Source organism: Topomyia yanbarensis, chromosome 2 (genome assembly GCF_030247195.1).
Source record: "Topomyia yanbarensis strain Yona2022 chromosome 2, ASM3024719v1, whole genome shotgun sequence".
NCBI classification, from domain to species: Eukaryota; Metazoa; Arthropoda; class Insecta; order Diptera; family Culicidae; genus Topomyia; species Topomyia yanbarensis.
The window spans coordinates 468,420,445-468,447,918 of NC_080671.1; the positions used below are offsets into that span (position 1 = coordinate 468,420,445).

A 27,474-nucleotide genomic window follows, 5' to 3' on the forward strand; every position below is an offset into this window, starting at 1 on the left:
TGTCCATAACTTGAGAACTTTCAAAGCTAAATATACAATGTCTTCAGCAAGTTTGTTCGCAATAACACAAACTACAACTTTACTGAAGACGTGAAGTCTCTAAGTTACTGTAGAAAAAAATTGTTTTTCTCTTGTAGGTGAACACACACTTAACTATGTGTTTTTGTAGAAGCACAACTTCTCCGAACAAACTATACTTCTAAAGTGAACGGTTTGGACGCCATTAATTTTGATCACGAAACCGTCGTTTTAAGGGGCTACACCACAGCAGAATTTTTAAAAAATCGACCTTTCGAATTTCAGTGATATGCTAAAAATAGAAGACGACAATAATATCTAAATGTTCGAATTTTCAATTCTGCTGTTATGGCTCTTATGTATATTACGAGCGCCTTGCAAACTTTTTTTAGTTGGAGACGAACCACTGCGACCAGTATTTAGATCTATCGTGATATTTGTAAACTTTACCCGCGTATTTCTTGCAACCACTTTTTTCGAGCTGGCCAGAAATGTAACTAGAACAACCGATTTTTGATCGTTCTAAAGTTTCTACAGAATATTCAAAATTGATTTCTCTAGCGATGTACTTAGGATCTGATTTTTAATTGATTAATATTTTTAATAAACAATTTTGTGTCAATTTTATAACATTTTAAGCGTTTTTTCTCTCAAAAACCATTTTGCCAAGAATCAAAATATCAGAAAAAATCCTACGTATGTCACTTGCTATTGTTATAAGGAATCAGGAAAATTTTAGTTGTTGGCTCTAGGTAAAAATTACGGGAGATGTATTTCCGGCCGTGAACCCCTTCCAAAAAGCGCACCTACGGGAAAATGCCGCCATCTTGTGATGTAATTACTCGAAATAATGTTTTTTTATACTTCACTTCAATACTAATCCCATTTTTCAAGATCTCGATTGAACTTTTTATTGCATCTAGAAAATTTTCCGAAATATGCCCTTAAAATACTGTGCAATGATAAAACTTTAAGAGAAGTAGACGGAGCGCGAAAAATGCCAAATTGAAAAAAATGGATCACCAGTGGCAAACTATGCATACTGAACAAAATGGACTAGTTCTCGACACCCCATATTTTTCTCATATTAAAATTCCCTGGCCCGGCGCTTTAGAGTGTAAGGCGCTGGCTTAATAAGACACGCGTCGTAAGTTGGAGCACCAACCAGAAAGGATTCTTAGCGGTAAGTATACTAGCCCTGTAATTGTCCTATATACCACGTGTGAAGTCTGTCGCAACAGATGGTCAAGCTTCACAATGGAATGCAGTACCAAGACTTTGCTTATTTTGCTTTGCTTTTAAAATTACATAAATGATACACGGCTCAGTTAAGCTGCTGTAGCGACCCATGTGAGCGAAATGAATACTTTAAGAGATTACTTCGATGGTCAACCAACGTCTTACCAGTATCAATTTTCTAGAGCTCATAATGAAATAAGTAAATTAATATTAAATGGATCATCTTTTCTCTGAAATTTATAACGAATTATAACATCATCTAATAGTAAGCGTATGATGAAAGAAAACTTGGGATAAATAGGATAAATAATCGTTAACTGCATTTTAGGAAACAAAAACATTAAAAAACAGGATTTGCATAAAAGTTCACCTTTATTGTTTAGCAATCGGACGCTCATTAGGATTCTTAGAAATGACAATGAGTTGAGGCTCATACCTAAGCTGACCAACTCTGCTGAAAAAATCCGTACACCATTCGGCGACGAAGCGCAATCGTACACCACATTCAGGCAAACGGTTCGCATAGTGTACGGATTTTTTCGTTAAAGTTGGTCAGCTTACTCATACCTAATGCCTTTGTTCAAACCCTTTATGGAATTAATTATTGCCTTGGTCTTTGATGTACAAGTAGTCACTATTCATTGTATCTTTAATCGACAGGTTTCTACACGGGTTAACGCTACCCCATCATATGCTTTGCTCATCAATCGTTGGTGAATCCACCTACAGACATTTGAAATAGGAACAGACTTTTTACATAGAACAAAGTCAATTTTGTACAGAACCTTTTTTTACACATGAAAAAGCGAGCTTCGGCACACTCCACACTCCACAAATGAAAATCTATCTTGATCATAAATATTTAGCCTTCCCCTTAATAGAAATTATGTTCATCCGCCTAGCCACTACCCGGGAACACTGGGAATCGCCCTGCTTCCATCGTAACCCAGTAAACGAAAAGGCGGCTAGGCGAGTTAAAGTAGATGCTGGCGATCGGTAGGTTATTGAAACTGTGTTCTAGGCTACCCGCCGTAACTTGCCGTTTATTGTAAAAGTAGTGTGGCAAAATTTCGTCGACGTTGGTTAGTGAGTGTTTTTCTCCACCTAGTTTTTTCTTGTGTTGACTGATTTAGTGATTCACTAAAGAAGCGTCCGCTAAATGACATAGCTTAGGAATTGTTGCTCACGTTCCGGTAAGAAGCTTCTGGCTTTCTGAAATAGATTTGCACAATCGGCTAATGAGCTGTTCCAATGAATCGATTCACATAAGTGAGCTGATAAACTATAGGTTTTTTTTAAAGAGCCGCAGCTTTCCAGATCTTAGTAAATATAATCTACTCCTGTTCGCAACAGTCAACGCAAATATGACAACACGGAACTGCTTTTTCTCTGCACTTCTAAATCTTTCAGCCATTTTTCACACACGAATAGGTACAAACGTATCCAAGGCGAACTAGTAGTGTTTAGATACTTTCGGAAATGTGCTCCGAGCCCTTTCAGAGGGATTTACTACTTTTGCAAACCGAACCACATTATCGAAAGCACCTTGGGTCTCTTCAACGTCGAACGTGCGTCTGTGGACCTTCGATTCGCTGGGTAGAAAATATTATGGTAATATGAGCTGAACAGGTCCTCGATTCAGAAAAAGTGAGATGAACATGAACTGATGCATGGTATAGCTCTGCTTGACATCGATATAAGCTTTCTCTAACTCTAATGAGCTAAAGAGCTATTCAAAAGACTCGGTTCACTTAAACTCGCTGAACGGTTCGAAGCCGCTCACTAATAAATGGTGCTAATTTACACATTTCTATTGAAGGACATTGGAAATTATAGTTTCAATTCTAATTTAAAAAGCATTTTTCTCAATAGCTCCGCGTTTAGAAATAAAAAATCATTGATTTGCACACTCCTATTTTCGTATTGACTTTCTGTACGTTTTTACTGAAATATCAACCTGATTCAACATACTTAATTTTTTGGACCACAGGAATATCGAAGAGGAAACACCGGATTGATAAAAAATATGCTCAACGTTATTCTTCATCATGGGAAGTAAAACTTAATTGGTTGTCTGCAAGTTCCAATGGAGTAACAAAAGCCTATTGTATGATTTGTGAAAAGAACATAAGGTGTATCGGGGGGTTTCCTGATTTGAAAAAGCACGGCGAAAGGGAGAGCCATGTGAATCAACAGAATTTGAAAACGCCGTCCAAAATAGACAAATACGTTAGTTCAATTGGTTTCAGGGAAGCAGAGATTCAAATATGTGCTTGGGCTGCAGAGATTATCACTCCTTTAAAGGAGGATTTTGTTAAGCTATCTAAAAATATATTTACTGATTCTGCTATTGCTATTGCTCCTGACCGACGAGTCAACTGATATCTCATTTCGAAAAACACTCGTGTTGGTCGTGAGAACTTATGTTTGGAATAATGACTCTTTGAGTGTACGAGATTTTTAATCATTCTCTTGAACTTGCGGAAGCTGGTGCAACTACAATTTTTAATCAAGTTGTTAACAAGTTCGACTTGGACGGAATAAATCTAATCTCGTTGGATTTAAAGCAGATGGAGCGAGCGTTATACTGGGAGGTAAAAAATCCGTTGCAGTCTTTTTAACAAATGTTTGCCCAAATATTTTTATTTTCAAATGCTTCTGTCATTCCTTTGCTCTGAGTGCGTCGTATGCCTGCAAACATATACCATCCCAAGTTGAAACAGTTTGCAGAGATATTTACTCGTTTCTCAGTTCCAGCCCTCTAAGAACAGCCAAATTCGAAGATCTCCAGATGGTAATGATTTTAAATCTCTCAAAATGCTACATCCGTGTGCCACACGTTGGCTGTCTCTGGAGGAAGTTGTGAAGAGGTTGATCGAACAGTATGATACATTGAAAATTTATTTCAATTTCCGGGACGCCGATGTCGAATCAAAAATGGTAGAAAAAATGAAACGGATCCATGAAACTCTTTCTGATCCACTGACTGAGCTTTATTTGCATTTTCTTGCTTTCATACTACCTAAAATAAACCAATTAAATAAATTGTTTCAATCAGAGGAGTCACTAATTTTTCGACTAAATGCAGAGATCAGAAGACTGGTGAAAACAATTCTAGATAATTCATGAATGCTCATTATCTACGAACTATTGCTAGTATTGGCTCTGTGCAGTTGGGCCCTGAGCATTTCACTGAGTTGGAAAATATTTATATGGGAATCAACGTCCCAATATTAATTGAAAAATTTTCCGAGGCAGGAATGCTTAATTCCGCAGACCTAAAAAAATCAGGATTACCGCCCAAAACTTTTATATAACTGTAATAAATCAAATCATAAAGCGATTCGATTTGGATAACCCTGTGATCCGAAGCCTTGAAATAATAGATCCACAAAATGTAAAACAAGGAAAGCACAACTCCTTGTATAACCTACTCAAACACTTTCCCAATACATTGGAGATCACATAAATATGGAGATCACATAACGGGTTAGTTGAAGTTACTAAAAGTGCAAAACGGCGATTCACCTCAGAAATTTACAAAAGTGAATTATACCTGTCGATTTTTCTTAAATAAATAATTTGAATGATAACTAAATACAATAAAATAAATATTAAATTTTTAAATGTTCAACAAAAAATCTTTAAAATTGTGTAGCACTTCCTAAACTGCATCTATAGAAAACCATTAATGTCTTCTCCGATCTACATATATTGCTACCCATACCTACAGACTTCTACAGACATTTAAAAAAAACTTTTGCAGACATTCCATAAAAACATCTGATATCCCTGAATACAAATCGAAAAACCTGTTTTAATCCACCTAGCGGTGCAATTATGCCTTTCTCAATCATGAACAGGAGAATTATTGAGTTGTTCACATTCATTAAAAACTTTCAAATGAATATATTACATTTTTATTATACACGACATGACAACTATATACAAGAAAAGAAATCATTATTCGAGTTCTAAAATTTTGTAAAAGAAAAACTAGCCACGGCAATATTAAATTGAAATATTGAGAAAGGCAAAAGGTGCAAAATCCCAAGTCCAAAAAGTCGATTTTTATGAAATTTATTTTTTTTTGAGATAACATAAAATCTCGACGTTTCATGCATTTTACAGATGTTTGGCATCAAAAATACGAATTCGATTTCTGAAAATTCATGGTGTCCCCTCTTTGAAAAAACAACTTTAAGTTTAAGTATATAGGAATTTCATATGTGACCGAACGGTTTAGTATATATTTCCGGAACCATATAAGCGATCCGTACGAAATTTTATAAATATCTGTAGGGATATTATAGCTATCATATGGGACTAAGTTGTGAAAATCGGCCCAACCATTTCTGGGAAACTGATGTGAGTTCGTTAATTTTGAAAGATGGCCGCTTTTCCGGGGCACTTCCGTCTATGGTGGTCAATGTAGTCAACGAAAGTTTGGTTGGCCGTCGGTGACCTAGAACTACAAATTTAAGTTGTTTGAAAGAGATTTTAGCTAAATTTTTACCTTTTTTTTGCTTTTATCGGAGTATCAGTTTGAATCGCAATTTGCTATGTGATCGCACGCCACAACCCGTAACTCCAGAACCGGAAGTCGGATCGGGATTAAATTTAATAGCCATTTACGGGGGCGGAATACCTTTCATTTGAGACTAAGTTTGGTTGAATCGGTCTAGCCATCTCCGAGAAACCGATGTGACTGTTATTCTGAATTTATATACTTCCGCCGGGGCTTCCGGAACCGATGATGAAGGCCAATGTAGCCAAAGAGACTTTAAATGGATGTTAGTGACCTAGTACTACAAATCGAAGCAGTTGTGGTCATATTTTGGAAAAATTTTCACATTATACATTCATTGCAAAATTTATTAAAATCGACATTTTCTGCGTGATCGTGCTCACCACCCTGTAATTCCGGAACCGGAAGTCGGATCCATTAGAAATTCAATAGCCTATGGGAACGTTGCACCTTTCATTTGAAACTAAGTTTGTCAAAATCGGTTCAGCCATCTCTGAGAAAAATGAGTGACATTTTTGGTCACATACACACACATACATACACACGCACAGACATTTGCCGAACTCGACGAACTGAATCGAATGGTGTATGTCACTTGGCCCTCCGGGCCTCCGTTAAAAAGTCGATTTTCAGAGCAATTGCAATATCTTTCTATTGAGAAATGCAATATATACACGGAAAGGTCGTTCATCAAAATTCGAACTGAAAAGTGGCTGTTTATTTGATTCCGAGTAACAACTGAATGATCGTTACGAGTCACAAATGTTGCAATCAACATATTCCAAATTAGAAAAAGAAGTTTTTTTTCGTACTTTTACAGCTCGTCTGAAACGTCTTCTCAAAATCAATTTTGATCGTTGACTTCTATGTCATTATTCCAGATTACTCGAAATATCTTCGAGCGAACTTTTTCAGTTCAGTTATTCTTAATCACCGGTTGACTGTATTTATCACAACACTAATAGGCAAGTGATCTTCAGACTGGAATGATTGCCCTTTTTCAAACACACTATGTACCGACGATCGTTGTTTTGTATTCTACCGATTTGTATGTGTATAGCTTTCACAGGCGAAAGAATGACGGGCAGTCGTTATATCTCACATATTATTGTCGTTGCGACCAGTGCTTATTGGTCATACATAATGCGCTAATGAGTCACATGGCTGCAACAGTTGGCAGTGCAGTGCAGGAAAAGAGTTAAAATCTGATGAATGTACATGTAAATGATTCACTAACTGCGCAGAATAGCCATTGATCCTCAGTTTATCTAGATGCATTATTTTCACCTCCTACACTAACGCACTATCACAAGAACGCACAGACAAGAGAGCAAAGTCCTGTTTCTTCCTTGGCAACGCACAGTGGCCGGAGGCTGGCCAAAACCTCAAAAATTTATTTTTGAAATATTGATATTTTATATTTTTCCTAAATTTCTCATGTATTGAATGATGTATATTCAAAATTTTATGATCATTGGATAAGAATACGATTTTTAACACGAGTTTAAACGTACCAAAGTCCGGATTTTTTAATGATTTTCATTTCCGAAACCACCATTGCTCTGTTCACTTCAAATGCATGTTGCTCTGTTGATTTTGGTCCGATTTTAGCACAACTAGTTTCATTGTATAGAGGAACGAAAGAGCTTGGTTATTGAGTAAAATATATTTGGTAAATTTGCTTGGAACTATGACTTTTTAGTTAAAATATGTTTAAGGTGGTCAGATCAAAAATACTTTGTTCACTAATGTATTCTGTACAAATTTCGGAATCATTTCGGAACGGTCACATAGTATACATTCTATGTGAAATTACCTCTACTTTTCGAATATCATGGTCTCGTTCTGCGCATAGGTGCGCAAAAAGGTTTAAGGAGATTGTGAAGCTTTGTTGCTGATATGGAGACGCATGGTGTTTTGTGTAAAATAGTTAGACAATCTACAGTAAACCAACACGTTCAACCATGGTTTTTAAGTAGTGTTCTTCATTTTTTATGATATTGTTGACATTGGTGAACAGTAACGGAAAATCTATCATGAAAACGGGATCATAGTTATAAGAAAGGTTCAATGACACTGTATGGAAAAATGCATTTAATATTTTACGACTTTTGACTTCAAAAATGAGCTCAGCACCTCAAAATTAGCTTAAATTGTGATTTTCAGCCAAATTAGGTAACATTTTAGGTTTTGTCCGACTTTTGTTTGATGAGCCGCCACTGTGCAACGTGGTGTGAGTCACGGATCTCCAGCGCCCGGTCTGGTGCGCATGTACAACACGCAGTAGGCTGGAAATCACTCACACACAGCACCGAGTCGTCATCGCGGTTGGGTTCTGGAAACAGATGAAAAATATTTCTCTTCAAAGCGAGAGAACCTTTGTGCGTTGTCTGACCTGACAGAAGTGGCCCAAGTTGTGCACCAGTATCCAACGGCTGCACATCCGTTCGCGTTCCATCAGTTGAATCATCCTTCCTCAGAGAGAGTAAAATATTTAACAATCTATCTCATCCGTTTGGTGTCGAGTGTAGTGTCCAGTTAATATAACAAGTGAAAAAAATGGATAGTTTTTTGGTAAACTCCGATAGTGCCACAGTGATTCCGAAGGACTTGGGCGAGATGCCAAAGGAAAAGTTTGCCAATGCGGATCTCTTCGCGGACCACTCCCGTTTTCCAGCAAACGAGGAAAAATCCGACATTTCGCAAAAGTTCTCTGCCGAGGACGATTTGTTGGGACATTCGTTTTCCATGCCACCAAAGGCTGCACCGGACTACAAAATGTTAACGCACGAAAAAGAGCCCTTTGATGATTTTTTCCTTGGGGCAGAAGCCAAAAAACCGACGGTGCCAGCACCGGCTGCCACCAACTCGCTCATCGATATCGGTGCTCCAGATTTCCTGGAGCCGCAGAAAAAATCCAACAACGATGCAGAGAAGCAAATCTTCACCGATTCCGTTCCATTCGGCGCCGGTCCAGATGAACCGTTCCATGTGGTAAAGGACGACATCGAAAGTGATTACATGAACCCGTATGCCGAGGTTCGTTCAAGCACAACCGCACAAAATCAAAAGCTTGAAGAGCCATCCGGTGCTCCTGCTGCTGCTGCTTCCGATAGTGTAGAAAAAGAAGCTATATTCAGTGCTTTCGCCAGTCACAACAAAAAGGACCAATTCGTGGAGCCACAGTTCGAAGACTCGCTATCAGCTGCTTCTGCTGTTGCTGATGCGGCTGTTGCTACTCCCGATCCCGCACCAGTTGCGGCCCCGCCGCCGGTTGTCACCCCAAAAGCAGTTACTCCAAAAGCGGTGACCCCGGTGAGACAACCATCGGAGGAAATGCCGAAACCGGTAGAAGCTTCTTGCAGTAAACCTGCTGAGCAGTGTATACAGGCGGAGAAATTATTCAAGCAGTTTGGTTTGGGTGAGTAGATAACGATTTTACCTGATTAGTGACTGTGTAAATTAGTGGTTTAAATCACACAGATCAAGCGATAATTGAAAATTACGTCATCTTTGATTCAATATATGAATTAAAACTAATGAATAAACAATGAGTCATTGAAGATACGTGAGAATGGCAGGTAATGTCATGATCAGCAAATCCGATAGCAGATATTGAGTTTCTTTAACTTGCAAAGCAAAACTGTTTGGTAGATTTTAGAGGATCGGATGTGGTTGCTACTGTAAGTGATATTGACGAGTAAATGTTTTATGCTAGTATGGATAGAATGACAATAGACGTGATTAGTAAAACTTATCGATGTTAGCATAACTGGCGACAGACTGGTCTATACTGCACTTGTGGGGGAAAATGACTATAGCATTGTTTAAGACGTAGTACAAAATTATCCTAGAACAATAGACGTATTTTGTAGCATACTCTAACTTTAACATCATCTGCATTGTATAAGTTTGGTTCAACGTATGTTTGTCTGTGGATTGATCATGCAATCAATTGCATCTGATTTCAAACAAGGGTGACATGCATCGCTCACTCTGCCTTGCATGCATCTGCGTGTGTGATTCAACATTACAGGGGTGATATAATAATTGAAAAATGTTTGATATTGACCACTGCCATTTGTGACTGTTTGGTTTATATTTTTCTGAAATTTAATTCCGCTCATCTTCCGAAAACCATCCAATTTTACTTTCAATTTCTGCCTACTATTTTATTCAATACGTTTAATTACCAAGACGATTAGCATTACCTTATTTCGCTGGGATTTAATTCATATCTAGTGACCGCAGTGGAGTGGTCGCAATGGCAAAGGTTTCCCCAAAGGGATAGCAACTGAATAATATGAGATTTAAGTATTTGCATCACAGCTCCTACAAATAGATTTCGCACAACACGATTACCGTAGCCTACTTCAGCAATGCGCTTACTCAGGGAATTAATCGAAATCTCCTTTTCATCCCTTTCTCCCTGAAGTCTTCCGTCAGTTGCTCTAGATTGCTGCTTCCTGCAATTCTCGGATTGCTCACAATTAATTAGGTACCTGGGTCGCTGCACATTGTTATTGATGTTCTTCGGTAATCTGCGGATCACCCAGGTGGCTAGGCACGTAACCAACATTCCATAACGTTTCTCCACTCGGGGTGAACGGCCGAGCTCATGGGGTGCGTAATCGGGGAATAAAAATCTGATGGAGTACATAAGTAGCACAAATCTACATATTCTGAATATAGGAAATCGACCAACTTTTGCGAGTTCTGGGAGAAAGGAGGTGTTAGATATAACGCTTTACTCTGAAAGAGTTTCTCATGAGCTGGAAATTGGCAAGTTCCAAATGAAACAGAACCGTCTATCCGTTCATAAATATATATTTTTCGATCATCTTGATGCCACCCTGAATGTGGCAACACATCGTAATCCCAAATCTATAAACTCTTTTTGGAAAACTTGGCGATTAAATTTCATGGATATTTTCCAACAAATTCCAAGTCAACTAGACGACTTGGGCGACATCGTGGATATAACAAGCTTCCTACGTATCCTACGAAGATGTTTGCTCACTTCGTGCTGTTACATCGACTAGAGGAAGGGCTGAGCTTCAAAGAATGAAGAAGAATATGAGAACAGCTTGGTACCGGTGCCAGCGTGATGACTCCAGGGCTTTCAGGTCAGCTCGTGATGTATGTAAGAAATGTCTAAGATCTGCAGAGTGGGATGCCTGGCAAAACCTATGCACTAATCTTTAGCATGAACAAGGCAAGAAGGTTAAATAAAATTCCCTCAAAATCAAAAAAAAAAATCAGAAGAACTTAAAAACCAGAGATGGTGTTTATGTGACGGACAAAATAGGTGTCCTTAATTGTATCGTCGTCAGATGGGCCTTGTTCAAAAATCTCATTCTGGTGATTCGGACTCGTGGGTACGCACATTGATTACCACTGAATCGGTCAAGTGAGCAGATGAAATCAGATTTTAAGGAAACTTTCTGCACACGAATACTTTGTCACAAAGAGCCACTTTGCATACTTTGTTTTTCCAAAAATGATCTAGACTGTCTTTTGAAAAGGGTCAAACTTTTTTAACCCATTTTTTTCAAGTGGTTATGACAAGTCCTACAAAAAATGTTGTAGGAGTGATTTTCAAAAAATTAGTCAAATTTTTGAAAAATATTGAAAAAAAATTTCATTGGCTCCTACACTGAAAAAAATCGATTTTAAAAATTTAAAGTCGATTTACAAAAAAAAACCATTTTTAATTTGGATGAAATTTTGTTCCAAGATAGGTAATTATGTTTCCTACCTACCGTCAATTTTAAATTCAAATTTGAATTCAAATTTGGCGCTTTCAAGGAAAAAAAGTTATTTGAAAAATACTTTTCCTTGTTCGAACTGAATTTTTCTTTCTTCAGTGTATTTGTATCGAAAACTAAACCAATGAAAGTCAAAATCATCTCAGAACCCAATAAAACTCAGTTTGGGAGAAGATATTGTCTAATTTAGCAACTAAGTATATTTTTATTAAGGGGTTACAAACCTTTTAATTTTTCATCAAATCGATTTTTTTTATTATTTTATCTGTAAGTACAACTCTTCAAGAATTTTTTCCCAAATTTTTATATAGATCTGAGAAATAGATCGAAATTATAGCGCTTCCAAGCGCACTTCGTCTACCAAGAGCAGTGTAATTCTAAATGTTAAACTCGATTATCTCGAAATGTCGTTTTACTAAAAATGTTTTTTTCCGTGATCATGAATGCCGAAAATCTACTCAATCGATTTTCTTATTTTTTTTCAATTGCTCGTAATTAGTTTTTCTCGAAGTTTAACGATTTATTTTTTATGCATAAATTTTTGTTTCGCGAATAATAATTTTTTAATGCAATTTTTTAGAGCTCAAAACAGCGATTTTTTACTAAAAACGTTCCTGAATGCAGAAAAAACTATTATCTATTCAACTAATCGTTAAGGTACGAGGTATACTCATATATTATTATTTTTTTTGAGTTTTGGTATTTTATATGATCTATTGGTCTTCAATCGCGATCACCGCAAACCTCTTAAATAAAAAAGGGTTTCGGGGAAAAAGCAACAACTCCGCCAAATATCCATATATTTTTATTAACTTATGCTTGTTTATTTCACTGAAAAATGTACTGCCAAAATACTATAAGTTTGATGTAATAAAATCATTGCTTTATGCTTTTACTTAAATTCAAACTTTCTCGACATTTTTTTCCCAAAAAGGTATGTAACCCCTTAATCAAGAATCCCATTGAAAAGAGTTTATGTCATTAAAGAAATATTCCATTATTACTTCTTTATTTTCTTGTTTATTGCTGACGAAGGATAAGGGAAAGAAATAACCACCACAACATCATGTATTCAATTTTACATAATTATTTATTTATTTTCATATAGCATTTGTCTTAAATCTATCTTCATGCATGCTGTTTTGTATTATTTCTATGCAAGGAATTTTTTTCTTATTTTTGTATTGTGCTGCTTCTTTATCAGACATAAAATAAATATTAGAAAAGTTTGTCAATTGTTTCATAAAATTTATCATTATTGAGATAAACAAATGAACTGCAGTCTTCCAGTCTTCATTCAACTTTGTTATGAATATATACAAAATTCGTTACTGATACTTTTTGCATGTATCAGGCAAATAGTAGTTGGGAAAATGTATTCTAAGATGATTATGGCTTTTATTGGTTTAGTTTTCGATAAAAATACACTGAAGAAAAAAAAATCAGTTTGGACAAAGAAAAGTTTTTTTCAAATAACTTTTTTTCCTTGAAAATGCCCACTTTGAAATTTAGGTAAGTAGGTAGGGAACATAATTACCTATCTTGGAACAAAATTTCATCCAAATAAAAAATGGTTTTTTTTGTAAATCGACTTTAAATTTTTAAAATCGATTTTTTTCAGTGTGGGTGTCGACTAATCAGTGATGCGATTTTTCCCATGCTTAAGCAACAGAGCAAAGTTCATTCATCTGGCTCCACAAGTGGTATTATACAATAAGCACGAAACACAACAATTTTATGAAGTCATAACCAGAGGTTAAAATATTCACTCATTCTCACGACAAGCAGTTTATTCCACAGCTTTTTCATCCTTAGTAGGCACGAACCTAACTTTTCACCTTTCAAGAATTTGCGAGAATTTACTGACAATGCAGTATGGAAGCGTGATAATTTCGCAGCTTCGAACCTCGTGATAAATTAAGTTCAAGAAAAACCATTAATATATTACATTATAGAATTTATTTCCCCACATTATTGCAGTATTTTCATTGTAAGGATCTTTTTCATCTCGATAACACTCGAAAAAACTATCTGATATGGGGAGTTTTGGAAAGCTTAGACTTGTAGTTAGTCGATGAACCACAAAAAATAAAAATAAATGAACACCGAAAAATCTCATATTTTACTGTAAGATTCGGTAATTTTTATTCAAAATAATAGGGAGCAAAAATTTTTTATTCAGTTTTCTGCGGTTCATCGATAGGCTACACATTAGAGTGGCTCGAATATGACATTTTTCAGCACAGCAATTTTTGAGTTCCTTTTGTGGTCCCAAATGCCTGTGCAAAGTTTGGGAGCGGTCGGTTGCTTCCCAAGTTTGCGCATTGCGTTCAAAGTTTGTATGGAATTTTATATGGGGAAATCAATTACTTTGCATTTACGTTAATGAAGATCGTTATTTCACTCAATATGAAAAACCAACTTTGTAAAACAATAGTTCAAACCTAGGTTAACAACTTTGTCGAAGACTAGCTACGAGTTTTCAAAAAATATTGGGCGTCCTTGTAAAAAAAAATCAAGTCAATGCGTTGATTAGTTTTTCAGTTATCGTGTTCGCCAATTTGAAACGCTGTAGAAAATGACCCATTGGGTATTTTCTCTTGAAAATTTGGGTAGAAGTAGTTTAGAGTGTATTGTTTATACTGTATTTTTGTCGCTGTCAGTTTTTCCAAAAATTCTTGCCGATAGATTGAAATCTCTACACCAGACGCCCCCCTTAAACTAAACATGTCCAAGAATTTAAGAACAAAACTAAACTGTACAACTGCAAGTTCCGTCGTCTAAAAAGCAGGGCCCAACATTCTTTTAAATGAATAAATTTCGGCAGTTTGAATCATAAATAGGACTTTCATTTCATTGGCTCATTGGTGCTTGGTTTTCATTGGTTGTCATCGTGTAATATCAGGGCAAGTATAATGCATAGTAAAATGGAGTCCTTGACAAATGCACTTACGATTTCATTTAGCTTATTTGAAAGTAAAATACATAAATTAGGTGGTGTTATCGTTTTTAGTACCGAGTTTCAGTTTTCAGTTTTGGAGCTAAGAGAAGAGAACTTCAAAAATTTAATAATACAATGGTGATAATTGACAACAAACAATTGATAGGGATTGCAGATTTAACACGTAGTACTTGACATAATTATGTAAATACAAATAGCAGATCGCAAACAACAATCCCAAATATATTGAGAAGAAAGAAAAATTCAGCTAACCCTGCTTCCTTATTTTTGATGTGATTGTTACAGAGCGTTGTTTGAGTAGAGAACAATACATTGTTCTCTACTCAAACAATGCTCTGTAACAACGTAGATCGGATTTCCTCGTGTTAATTCTGATAAAAAGAGAAATGTTTGCTAATATATGTTGTTATCTTCTCAATTTCTCATTTTAAACAGTGGGTTAAATCATGATATGTTAAAATTAATCATTTTTATAATTAATATTACATCTGCTTTACACTTATTAAATTAAAAAGGTGCCGCAGTTCAATAATGCCCTGGGCCCGATTGGTCTTAGGACTACTCTGACTACAGCTAGGTTTTTTAACCTTTTTAACCTTACTATAAAAACACTCACATACATTTACAGATCTCGACGAGCTGAGTCTAATGGTATATGATACTCGGCACTCCTGGTCTCGATTGAAAAGTCGAGCGCTTCAGAGTAATTACATAGCATTCCCAATATGAAAATGGCAAAAATGCACTGCTAATTCTGTACGTTTCATAAATCCGTACGACTATCAGATGCAGTTTTCAGTTCTCTGATGTGGCTACCTACTGAGCAACAAAATGGGAGAAAACACAAGAATTTTGATGATGTGTGCGGGACAGATCCAAATGCTTTTCATGTATCAAGCAAACTAATCTGCAAGTCTTCAAGCACAAGCGATATTTAAACCAGAGCTCGAAAAATTATAGTATGCACAGAATGTACGTTCGTCAAGTTACTGTATACGAAATACGCTGAAATATCAGAGAAGATATGTCAGAGATCGATAAATACATTAACGAAAATTTCACATCTAGCACCTTTGGATTAATTCCAGAATGTTTTCCAAAAGTCCATAATCAATATGTTATGGTCCTATTTCCGTGCATTATCATCAAGCGGGGTCATCTTTCCCTCCCCAAGGGTGAGGGGTTTGACGGTATTGCAAACATCATCAAGCATATTGCGTGCATCAGTGCTACAGAACCTCTGACAGACAATTGCTTTGATGGTTATTGCATTACGCCTCGATAGTGGCGTATCCAGGAGACCGAGAGGGCTTATGCGCCGTTTGTGTTTTCTATGTTTCTTCATACTCTGCACCTGCACATAGCAGCGCTCAACCACTGGTCTGTGCGCGGTGACGTGGCCGACTGGCGGGTCGACGTGGATTGACTTTTGCTGTGTGCCGTGTTTGCAAATATTGTTCCACAATTTGATGGTGGTATTCGTGTCGTCGATGTCGATGTCGTCATCATACATAGACTAATTAAATTAATTTAATAATTAAATTAATTTAATAAATTTTTAAAAGTTAATTTAATTATTAGTTGTCGTTATGTAATAATCGTAGTTTTTCGTACTAGTGTACAATCATTATGTGCTAGTCGTATGTCTATCTATGTATGTGTTCGTCTGAGTATTTGTGACAGTTGGGTCAGGGAATTGATGCAGAACTGGCATATATGATAGAATAGTGGCTAATACTTACAGTGTTCAATTTGTGCATTTGGGTCTTTTCATTCGGGTAGGTCTGATTGGATAAATTAGGGTACAATTAATTTACGTGAATCATCCATTCTCGGCCAGTATAACATGATGAAAGTCTAACAGAATGCAATTGTCGTTAATGGTAAACATACAACATTAGCTGCATTTAGACGAGTTTGCTTGCATGCTACATGTGTTTTTCTATTATACTTCATTGGTCTGTTTCTTTTGTACATCTATTAGTTTGCTTTTTCATTACTGATGTATACTAAAATAGTATCGGTCAAGTTATACACTCCTAATCAAGCTATTTGCATCTTTTTTTCTTTATTCGGCAAGTTATGATTTCTTATATTAGTATATCTCTACTATACGCTATCTATACTAATATAGTTACAAACGCTCATGGTCTTTGCGATAATACAAACCTGGCCACAAACGCGACCATGCAATTGCAATAATCCACACATACTTACGCCCGTGGTTTCGCCAACATGAAAACACCCCGGTAGTTAAGTAAACGTGGCATCTTTAAACTTCCAACCGCGGTATCATACATTAACCTACCATTCGCGCGATCATGATATGGTCACGTCCGGAAGTCTTACCTCGCACAGTGTTTCCAAATAGGCAAAACCTATTTTAATCCACCTAGCGGTGCAATTGTGCCTTTCTCAATCATGAATCATGAGAATGTGTGCGTTGTTTATATTCATTAAAAACTTTTAAATGCATATATTACATTTTATTATTATACATCACATGACAATTATATACAGGAAAATAAATCATTATTCGAGTTCTAAAATTTTGAAAAAGAAAAAACAGCCACGGTAATATTGAACTGAAAAAAGGTGCGAAATCAGCAAAGTCCCAAAAAGTCGATTTTTATAAAAAAAAATTTTTTCGAGATAACATAAAATCTCGACGTTTCATGTATTTTAAAGATGTTTTGCATCAAAAATACGAATTCGACTTCTGAAATTTCATGGGGTCCCCCCTTTGAAAAAATTTTTGAGTTCTGGTTTATATGGGAATTTCATGTGTGACCGGACGATTTAGTCTATATTTCCGGAACCATATAAGCGATCCGTACGAAATTTTATAGACATCTATGGGGATATTATAGCTATCATTTGGGACTAAGTTTGTGAAAATCGGCCCAATCATTTCAGGGAAACTGATGTGAGTTCGTAAATTTTGAAAGATGGCCGCTTTTCCCGGGCACTTCCGGAACCGTCTATGGTGGTCAATGTAGTCAACGAAAGTTTGTTTGGCTGTCGGTAACCTAGAACTGCAAAGTTAAGTTATTTGAGAGACATTTTAGCGAAATTTTTACCTTTTTTGCTTCCATCGGAGTATCGATTTGAATCACAATTTGCTATGTGATCGCACGCCACAACCCGTAACTCCGGAACCGGAAGTCGGTTGGGGATAAAATTTAATAGCCATTTACGGGGACGCAACATCTTTCATTTGATACTAAGTTTGGTTAATTCGGTCTAGCCATCTCCGAGAAACCGATGTGACTGTTAGTCTGAATTTGGATACTTCCGCCGGGGCTTCCGGAACCGATGATGGTGGCCAATGTGACCAAAGAGACTTTGAATGGCTGTTAATGACCTAGTACTACAAATCGAAGCAGTTGTGGTCACATTTTGGAAAAATTTTCACCATTATACATTCATTGCAGAATTTCTTAAAATCGACATTTTCTGCGTGATCGTACTCACCACCCTGTAATTCCGGAACCGGAAGTCGGATCCATTAGAAATTCAATAGCAGCCTATGGGAACATTGCACCTTTCATTTGGGACTAAGTTTGTAAAAATCGGTTCATCCATCTCTGAGAAAAGTGAGTGAGATTGTGTTCGCGTACACACACACAGACGCACATACACACACACATACATACACACACACATACATACACACACACACAGACATTTGCCGAACTCGACGAACTGAATCGAATGGTATATGTCACTCGGCCCTCCGGGCCTCCGTTAAAAAGTCGGTTTTCAGAGCAATTGCAATACCTTTCTATTGAGAAAGGCAAAACGTGATGGAAATTGTTTTGACCGCGAAAAAACAATTTTCGAGATTCGAATAAATATGGCTTTGTCTGCGGAAATTTGCGGATTGAAGTGTTATTTCATACCGAAACGTTTCTTTTTTGGCACTAAAACTTTCGATAACTCGACAGATATAAGAGATGGAAAAAAACATGTATAACAAAAATTGTGTATTTTCTTATGCCAAACAAAATCTTACAACATTTTGAAATTCTAAAAAATCACCCTGAAAAGTTATTTCGAAAAAAAGTGATTTTCAGGCGTGTATCATAGAAAACTTCACAAATGTATAGTGAAATCAAAAGATAGATACATAGTCTTTTCAGCAAAGTTGTTTCTTCTTATATTCCCTACAACTTTGCTGAATACAATTTTTTATTATTTTCGTAAATGACCCAACAAAAATTTGCTTCTCAGCTTTAGGGGGATTAATCACCAAACTAACACATTAATAAGATGGGAAATATTTTGTAGACAAACTTTACTGAATACACTATATCTCGAAAATTGTTTTTTCGCGGTCAAAACAATTTCGATCACGTTTTTGCCTATTTGGCAACACTGTGCCTTGGTCCTGGCAGTCTGGACTAATGCCTTCAGTTGAACCAATCAAAAAACTGACGCTCATATTCACTAAACAACACGTTCCATGGTGACATGACCTGGAACTCTAGTGATATGGGGAAACGGATTCTCTTCTACCATCTGCACCATACACCAAAAATTAAGCATCAGATTCACGGTCCGCGCGCGATCATTGAAGAATACACGCTACATGGTTCTAAAATCGAAATTATACACGCGAAGTCACATACACGTGACAAACACGTTAATATACAAATGTTTGATCCCGTCGCAACCATCCACGTAACCTACACCCGCGATCCCGTAAACACGATAACATCCCGGTGATAAAGTGAATGTCTCAGCTCCTATAAATTTTCAAACGTTGTCTCAAGCGTGAACCTAAAAACTATTGTGCTCGCACATGAATCGATCAATTCCGGAAGTTTTTATCCTTGGTATCGGCCAACTAGCTCCATGCCTTCAATTGGACCAAAAAGAAAGCTCTCATATCCACTGGACAACACGTTCCATAGCGACATGACTTGGGACTCTAGTGATATGGAGTAGCTTACTCCCTGTCAGAATGTGAATTGTACACCGAAAACTAACCATAAGAATGAAGGTCTGCGTGACCATCCAAGAACGCACGCGAATAAAGGAATGGCCAAACGGTGACACATGCACGCGATAAACACAATAACATACGAACGTTTAAGCCCTTCGCGATTCACAACGCACACCTACGCTCGCGATCGCGAAAACTTGATAACACCCCGGTAATAAGGTGAACGTTTTAGCACTTACGAAGTTTCAAACGCAAACCTACAAACGTCCGTTTTCGCGTGATCACGTCCGGAAACCGTTACCCTATGTCCTTATTACTTAGGTGCATACATTTAGTAGGACCAATCAAAATGTAAAGCTCATACCCACTTCCAGCTTCTGAGTCGTACACCACAAATAAAGTATTAGATTAACGGTCCGCGCCCGATCATCCAAGAACACACGTGAATATGCGAAAGGTACACGGTTATAAACTAGAATTTATACACGCGAAGTTACATACACGTTAGCACACGCGACATACAAACGCACACGCGATCGAACACGTTAACGTACAAATGCTCGAGTTCTTCGCGATGATATACGCGATCGCGAAGCCTCTACGCCCACGCTTATCTGAACCGTACAATGAATATCGCATTCAGAATCACGGCCCGCTACAATTTGCCTTAAGCAGTGTTTTATTGGGCGCCATTGACTGTCTCGTCTGCAAATTGTAGTATGTGATTCTGACGGGGAGCCCTTCCTAGAATCTAGCTCTACAACTCCCGAAAAAAAGAAATTATCATTAAGCGGGGTCATCTTTGACCGATTTTCATGCTTTTTGTACAAAGTGGTCCATGTGTCGCCTCTATGGAACGACACCTATCCAGGCAACCAAACGTTCGGATAATACCTGAAAAGTACTCTTTTAAGTTGACACTAAGTTTTTAGCGAACTGTCAAGCTTTAATTTGGAGTTTGGATATGGATTAAACCGTTATTAGAAATAACACTGTTTGGAAAATTCCTTAAAACAAAAAACTTAAGTATCCCTTGCTTATATGAACTTGATTGAGTAATGTTTGCTTGAATTGCCCAAATAAAACAAATAGCTCAACCCCGCTATCTTAAATCGCCCTGCGGAAACATCCACGAGAATGGTCGAAGAAAATGTGGCCGGTTAAAGTATTTTTTTTGTTTTAATAAAATAATATTTATATTTTGTTTTTTGTTTTCGACTTCGTCTCTATTGGTAGTCCTGTCCAGGGTTAAAAATAATCGAAGCTCTTTTTTGTTGGCTGAAAATGAACCTGATGCGACTCGTGGTGAATAGAAAAAATATTCATTCAAATGTCCATGTTATTCATTCAGTTGAATATCGTACAATATATTCATTTTACTAATTATCAAGGAAAATGTTTTCAAATGCCGGTAAAGCATATGAAATAACAATCATCATCGCTTACATTGTGCCAGGGCCTACTTTGATGCGTTTGATTCGTTGCTGCACGGCCACTTCGTGTAATAATCGAAGACGAATGACAATCTGCATGGATGAATGAACGGTTTATTCGTTTGACGTTTTCTGCTGCGTCACTGAATATTGAAAATGAATGCGGCTGATTATGATCAATTTTCATTCAATGAATTTGAATATTTTTAGCTCTGGTCCTGTCACTACGTTAGTGTCAGCTTCTGACGAGACGAAGTCGAAACGAAAATTCCACAATTATTTTAATTTTAGGTTTTGTGCCCTTAACGCGCAAATGTGGTTTAAAACAATTTTCTTCTCAGTGGTGAAAAATAGTTCTTACCTAAAATATTCTCCACTACGGAGGATGTACCATAGTGTCTTTAAAAATATTTATATCGGCCTTATTGAGGGGTTACGAGAGGAGAACTTAAGACTGTTACAAAAAACATGATGTTGGTTCATGGTATTGTTTTCGTAACGCAAAAACGTGATTGTTTTAAAAATCAAACCACATTGTTCGCGCATTTGGTGACACATATTCAATTGTAAATTGCAAATGTAATTTATGCTACTAAATATAACCAAATCAATAGTATTTATGCGCTGACTCATGATCATTTTGTACCCAACCTGCTCAGGTTCAACGCTTTTAAAGGGCGAACACGAAATTATTGCGACACATTCAACAGGACATAACTTTTTTACCATTGGGTAAAAATCAACCAAATTTTGCACACTTTCTGATTGATGTGTATTGTTTACATGCTGTCAAACTCGAAGTCGTGTTTTTCGATTCAACGAAAATGAAGGTGAACCAACGCGAGTCGAGAGAACAAATTCTTTCCAAACACCTGGAATTTCCTGACCTTTCGCACCGACAGTTGGGAAAAATGTTGAACATTCACCATTCAACCGTCTCCGGAGTGTTGAAGCGGTTCCAGGAGCGGTTGACGTTGGACCACGGCAAAGGAGCTGGAAGAAAACCGGGACCGGAGAACAAAAAGACGGAGGGAAAGGTGAAGCGGATGATTAAAGCAAATCCCAACGTCTCAAGCCGTGGTTTGGCTAAAAAGATCGGCATGTCGCAGAGCTACGTCCAGAATGCAAAGAAGAGAGCTGGACTACATACATTCAAGGTACAGAACTTCCCAAACCGCGATGAGCGGCAACAAAGTATGGCTGCTGTGTGATGGACGACGAAACGTATATAAAAGCCGATTTTAAGCAAATTCCGGGGTTGGAGTTTTTCACCGGCAAGAGCAAGTTCTATGTGGACGACAAATTTAAGAAGAAGAAAATGTCGAAGTTCGCCTCCAAATATCTCATTTGGCAGGCCATCTGCTCTTGCGGACTGAGGAGTGATCCTTTCGTGACAAAGGGCACAGTGAATGGCGAGATCTACAAATCTGAGTGCCTCGAGAAGCGCCTTTTGCCGTTCTTGCAGCAGCACGACGAAGCTCCGCTATTTTAGCCAGATTTGGTATCATGCCACTATTCTAAAAGTGTCCTGGAGTGGTATGAGGCCAATTTTGTCCATTTTGTTCCAAAGGACATCAATCCGCTAAACTGTCCGGAGCTGCGCCCGGTGGAGCAGTACTGGGCAATGATGAAGCGGGAACTTCGGAAGAGCAAGAAGACAGTCAAAGACGAGAAAGACATGTTAAGAAAAAGGAAAAAAAACTGAGAAACTGGTAGAGGATGACACTGTAAAGATTTTGATGGAGGGCATCAAGCGAAAATGCGTTCAATTTTACACTCAAGGCTCTATCGATTAACTTTTCTTTTGATTTTTGAAGTAAATATATGTATAAAACTCCCCTAAAATTTTGGTTTGATTTTAAACATTATAAGAAAATTGGCATGACATTATCGGTGTCGCAATAATTTCGTGTTCGTGTTTTTTTTAACAATATTCTAGTATCGTCCAGTGAAAATCGAAACTACGTTACATATCACGTCTAATTGATTTGATATGTAATACTTTCATCTGTTTTGTAGCATAACTTATCCAATATTGGTCATGTTGAAGGGTGGCAAAAGGTAGCGACGCATTGAACGACTAACAAACCTTAATTTTTTTACGTTACATAATTCCATTAACCAGTGGTCTAAAAATAACTCGATGTGAAAGAACTGAACACGTCATTTCAAATAACAAAATTAATTGCTTAAATAATTCTCCATATATTGAAAAACTTAGTCATCTCCCATGATACCCTAGTATTCGTAAAGATGTCGAAGTAAAACCAATAACGGGCCTATGGTAAACAACATGCAATCTAGAATATAACTAATATGAGAAGAGATCTTGTACAAAATCGTTAATCTAAATCAAGCGATGATTACCCAAAAACTAACACTCGTTCAACAAGTCGCAAGTACCCTCCTTCTTGTCCCATATAAGCCGCACCGTCAAGTGAATGACTCATAGTAAAACGAAGTTTAGAATTTAAACCTTGCCCTGATTGCACCAGAGCTGACATAAGGTGCAATCAGCTTTTCCCGGTGTTGGGAGCCATTGAATAAACGGTTTTAATCAATTTCTGATAACCAAACACTACCATCAGTCGAACCAAATTTGTAGTACATAATGTGATGAGCCTGTTTTGACCCTATCAGGAAGGGTGCCGAGCTATTTCACTAATTTCTCGACCCACAACTAATGGAATGTGTAGAAATTGATATCAATCTCATCGCTTCGTATTAAAATGGCCCAAATTATCGAATTTATTGAACAGATGTAGCAGGAGCTGCTCTATTCAATGGCATCAAATGGGCAGGGTGACAATAGTAATTGGGTGAAAATGATATCAACACCCTACCAAATAAATGAAATAAAAACACATTGCGACGTTAACCTCACGTTCGTACAATGAAATGCATGACACAATCGAGCTATACTTGCAGCTTACAATACATGTAACGCACCACAATCTTGCTTTTAAAAGTCGCCGTGACAAACGAAAATGATAAACGAAATTTTCAGTAGTAAGGGTAATTGATACGGGTTTTTTGAACCGAGATTTTTTTTCAAGATAATGAATCATGTCAGAAACTAAATTCAATTTCTATAGATAGTAACGGAAATCTTTTTTTTCCTGTAAAAGATAATATTCTCGCATGCATTCGCCATTCTCATTAAACACGCACTCGTAAACTGCGATCATGCGCAGACAGGATGCACCGCAAAATGTGTCCTTTACACAGACACACGGACCCACACAGAGCAAGCCGATGAATCAGCGGAGAGTAATCCTTTGCGTTGGTTGAGCGATAAGGGGATCGAAAAAGAGATTGAGAGCGGGGATGGATTTTCGATTTGAGTCAGTCAGTAGATCCTGGGTAGCCTTTTCCGTGGTAGGCCATTTTTATGCTCAGTCTCGGTTCGTGTTGCGGTGCAAAAGCAGATCACAAAGGATTGCTGGAAAAACAAGTTGGCCTCTAGTGTAGGATCGGGAAAAGGGGTGGTGTGCTGTGGGGGAGCAGATACATTGGCGAAAGAGACTGAGAGAGACAATTGGCGACGTTTCGAGGAAAAAATCGATATTCGCACAGAACTCTCCACCAAAGTGTCCACATACGACCAGAACAATTGCACGCGTTGGTTTTCGCTCTTCAGGAAGCAAAGGCGTAGAAAATAATTGTAACTTGAAAGTTGAGGTGTTTTGCGAATTGTAATCCAGTTGAATTAGAGTGCGACTGAGTGAATAACGATTGTGGCATAGAGGGTGTGTAGTGTAACTGGAGTAGAGGCCCACAGTAACCAGAAACGGAAGAACAGGTTTTCTATTCGCAAGCGACAATGAACGGAATGGAAGGAAACGTAAAAACATGCAGTCCGCTCATCATATGCAGTGTGATGAATCCTTGTAAGTTTTTCTGGTGTTTCCAGCAGCTTCTTGAAAGTTAGATTATCAGATAAGTTATTGATCCACCTAGAAATCAGCATACTGCAATGCAACTATTATGAAACCTATCCAGTCAATGGTCGAAACGGGGTGACGATGTTTGGAATATGGGTGGGGATCCTTACGGTCAATCAATGCATCGGTGATTCTCTTCCTCATTACAAGTTCCAATGATTATTCTGCAGAACTAAATTATTGATGGAAAAGGAAGTAATGTTGCTATATCCCATACCAACACAAAACCACATAATGTTCTTCTGTGACTTCGAAGTTTCTATTATCAGTCAGTGATATGAATAGCCTTTAGTGTTAGTGATAATCCATTCAAATGCATTCAGGCTGCTTCCCCAGACGTTTTATTGTTTTTATTCTCTCTCCCAGCACTTCAGAAACTCCTATCTAAATTATTCGCAAAGCCAAAATTTTATTAATTGCTTCTTATACTGTTTTTTCGTCGATTACAGATGCTTGGTTCAAGCCGGAGAAATTGCACCCGAAAGGTAAGTGGGTCGTGTTTTATTTTTGGTTTGATTGGGAAAAAATAGCTTGCTATGTTCTTTTAAATTTAGATTGTAATAGCTAGTGCGATTTGAAAGTTATGGAGATATGAGAACTGGATTGCCATTTTAATTCTTCGTGTTTCACGTTAAAACAAATTACATTTAGAAACTAATATTAAGTGGGATACTTGGTGCTTGATTCCACGATTCACTCACAATCTGCTAGGGGTAGCTTATAATTAAGACAAGATAAACATTGTAGATAGTAATATCGTTTCAATTGTAAATGTTAAATAGATTTCTTTGTGATTCAAAATGAAATGTTGGAAGATTGTATTGATTAACATAACGCGTTGTTTCTACGTGAAAATTACATTTTAAAAAATCGCGTTCTATGCCAGGCCATGTTTATTAACCCTCCGGAAGTCGCGCTTATGGCCCACTGAACGAGCAGCCACTGGTGCCCTAAGACGATTTCGCTAGATTGTTAAATATCTTGTATTTATTTGACATTTTCCTTCATGTGAAACGTTGCCTTCGCATGGGGTATATGGGGTCAGCGCTCTGAAATATTGGCATCCCCGGGTGGAGTGAAAAGAGAAATGAAATTAAGTTTATGCTCGCCGCGCTGAAGGGAATGCCTCGGCTGTTGCCTCGTCCTTCATTCATTCTACACAGCACATTCATTTAGTTATTTTCGGTTCAAATTCAACTTCAGTTGCAAGCTGAATTTTGTGTTTATACTGATTCTGAGTGAGCTTATCGAACAATAATTTACCAGACAAAACATTGATTACGCACTTCATTTATGTTCGAAAATGTAATGATGTCGTTTTCGTAAGTTTTCGCAGGAACGCAGTAGTGTTTTAGCAAACGCTATGATTTTACCTAACCTTTCACGTCCGAACAAAATTAAAAATACCTTATATAATAGGCATATATAAAGCTTTGCCAAAGTCTTTATTAATCTTTGAGATATATAATATTTTAGAATGAATTTGAAAAATCGTGTTTGCCTTTCTCATATAGAAAGGTTATGCAATCGGTCGAATCAGTTCGTCAAGATCACAAAATGTCTCTATGTGTGTATGTATGTATGTTTGTGTGTATGTGTGTATGTATGTGTCAAGCAATCTCACCGATTTTTCTCAAAGACGGCTAGACCGATTTGTAAAAAATTAGGCTCAAATGAAAGGCACAACGCTCCCATGGGTCGCTATTGATTTTTTTTGTTGAACGGACTTCCAGTTCCGGAGTTACGGGTTGAAGAGTACGTTCACAGGACAAATTCCCATATAAACGGATACCACCATGACGTCTAAATGATGCAATACATACTAAAATGTGTGCAACATTACTTGGATTTGCGTGTCTAGATCAAAAATGACCCATTTAAGTCGCTTATGGCCACCTATGACGGTTCTGAATTCCCCCGGGGAACTCATCAAGTGCCTAAGTTAATGTCATACCTATTTCTCAACTCTTTCTTTACCGATTTTGAAAAACTTCATCTCAAATGAAAGGTACAACGTTTCCATTTGCTGCTATTGAATTTCCAACTGATTCGACTTCCGGTTCCGGAATTACAGGGTGATGAGTACGAACACGCAGCAAATCCCAATTCGAACGTAATTGTGATGAATGTAGAAAGGTGAACATTTTGCCAAAATGTTACCAAAACTAATTGAATTTGTCGTTCTAGGTCACTAACAGTAATTCAAAATCTCTTTGGCCACATTGGCCACCATCGACGGTTCCGGAAGCCCCGACGAAAGTATCCAAATTCAGAATAACAGCTACATCGATTTCTCGGTGATGACTAGACCAATTTAACCAAACTTAGTCTCAAATGAACGATGTTGCAACCCCAAAATCTGTTATTAAATTTCATTTCGGTCCATTTTCCGGTTGCGGAGCTGCGGGTTGTGGAGTGTGGTCACATAGGAAACTTCTATTTAATCCGATACCGCGATGAATGCAAAAAGGATATTTTTTTTTGCTAAAATAAGATTCAAACATCTTGCATTTGCAGTTCAAGATTACTGACGGCCCTACGAGATTGCGTTGACCAGATTGACCACCACAGACAGTTCTGGAAGTGCCCGGGAAAAGTGACCATCTTGCAAAATAAATCTGTTCACATCAGTTT

General features: G+C 37.4%; 1 protein-coding gene across 3 annotated transcripts in view; it reads left to right on the forward strand.

Moving 5' to 3' along the window:
* The first annotated feature begins 8,099 nt into the window (after positions 1–8,099).
* LOC131686174 (reticulon-1-A-like) overlaps positions 8,100–27,474 on the forward strand; it is a 69,512-nt gene continuing 50,137 nt past the window's right edge. Inside the window, exons 1-2 of one of the 3 annotated variants that reach the window (XM_058970386.1) lie at positions 8,101–9,206; positions 25,290–25,325. In XM_058970386.1, coding sequence (XP_058826369.1) covers positions 8,345–9,206; positions 25,290–25,325 — 898 coding nt within the window. In that variant the 5' untranslated portion in view covers positions 8,101–8,344. Of the gene's footprint in view, positions 9,207–24,269; positions 24,787–25,289; positions 25,326–27,474 lie in introns of those variants that run through there. The other 2 variants (XM_058970389.1, XM_058970388.1) reach the window with 2 other exon arrangements.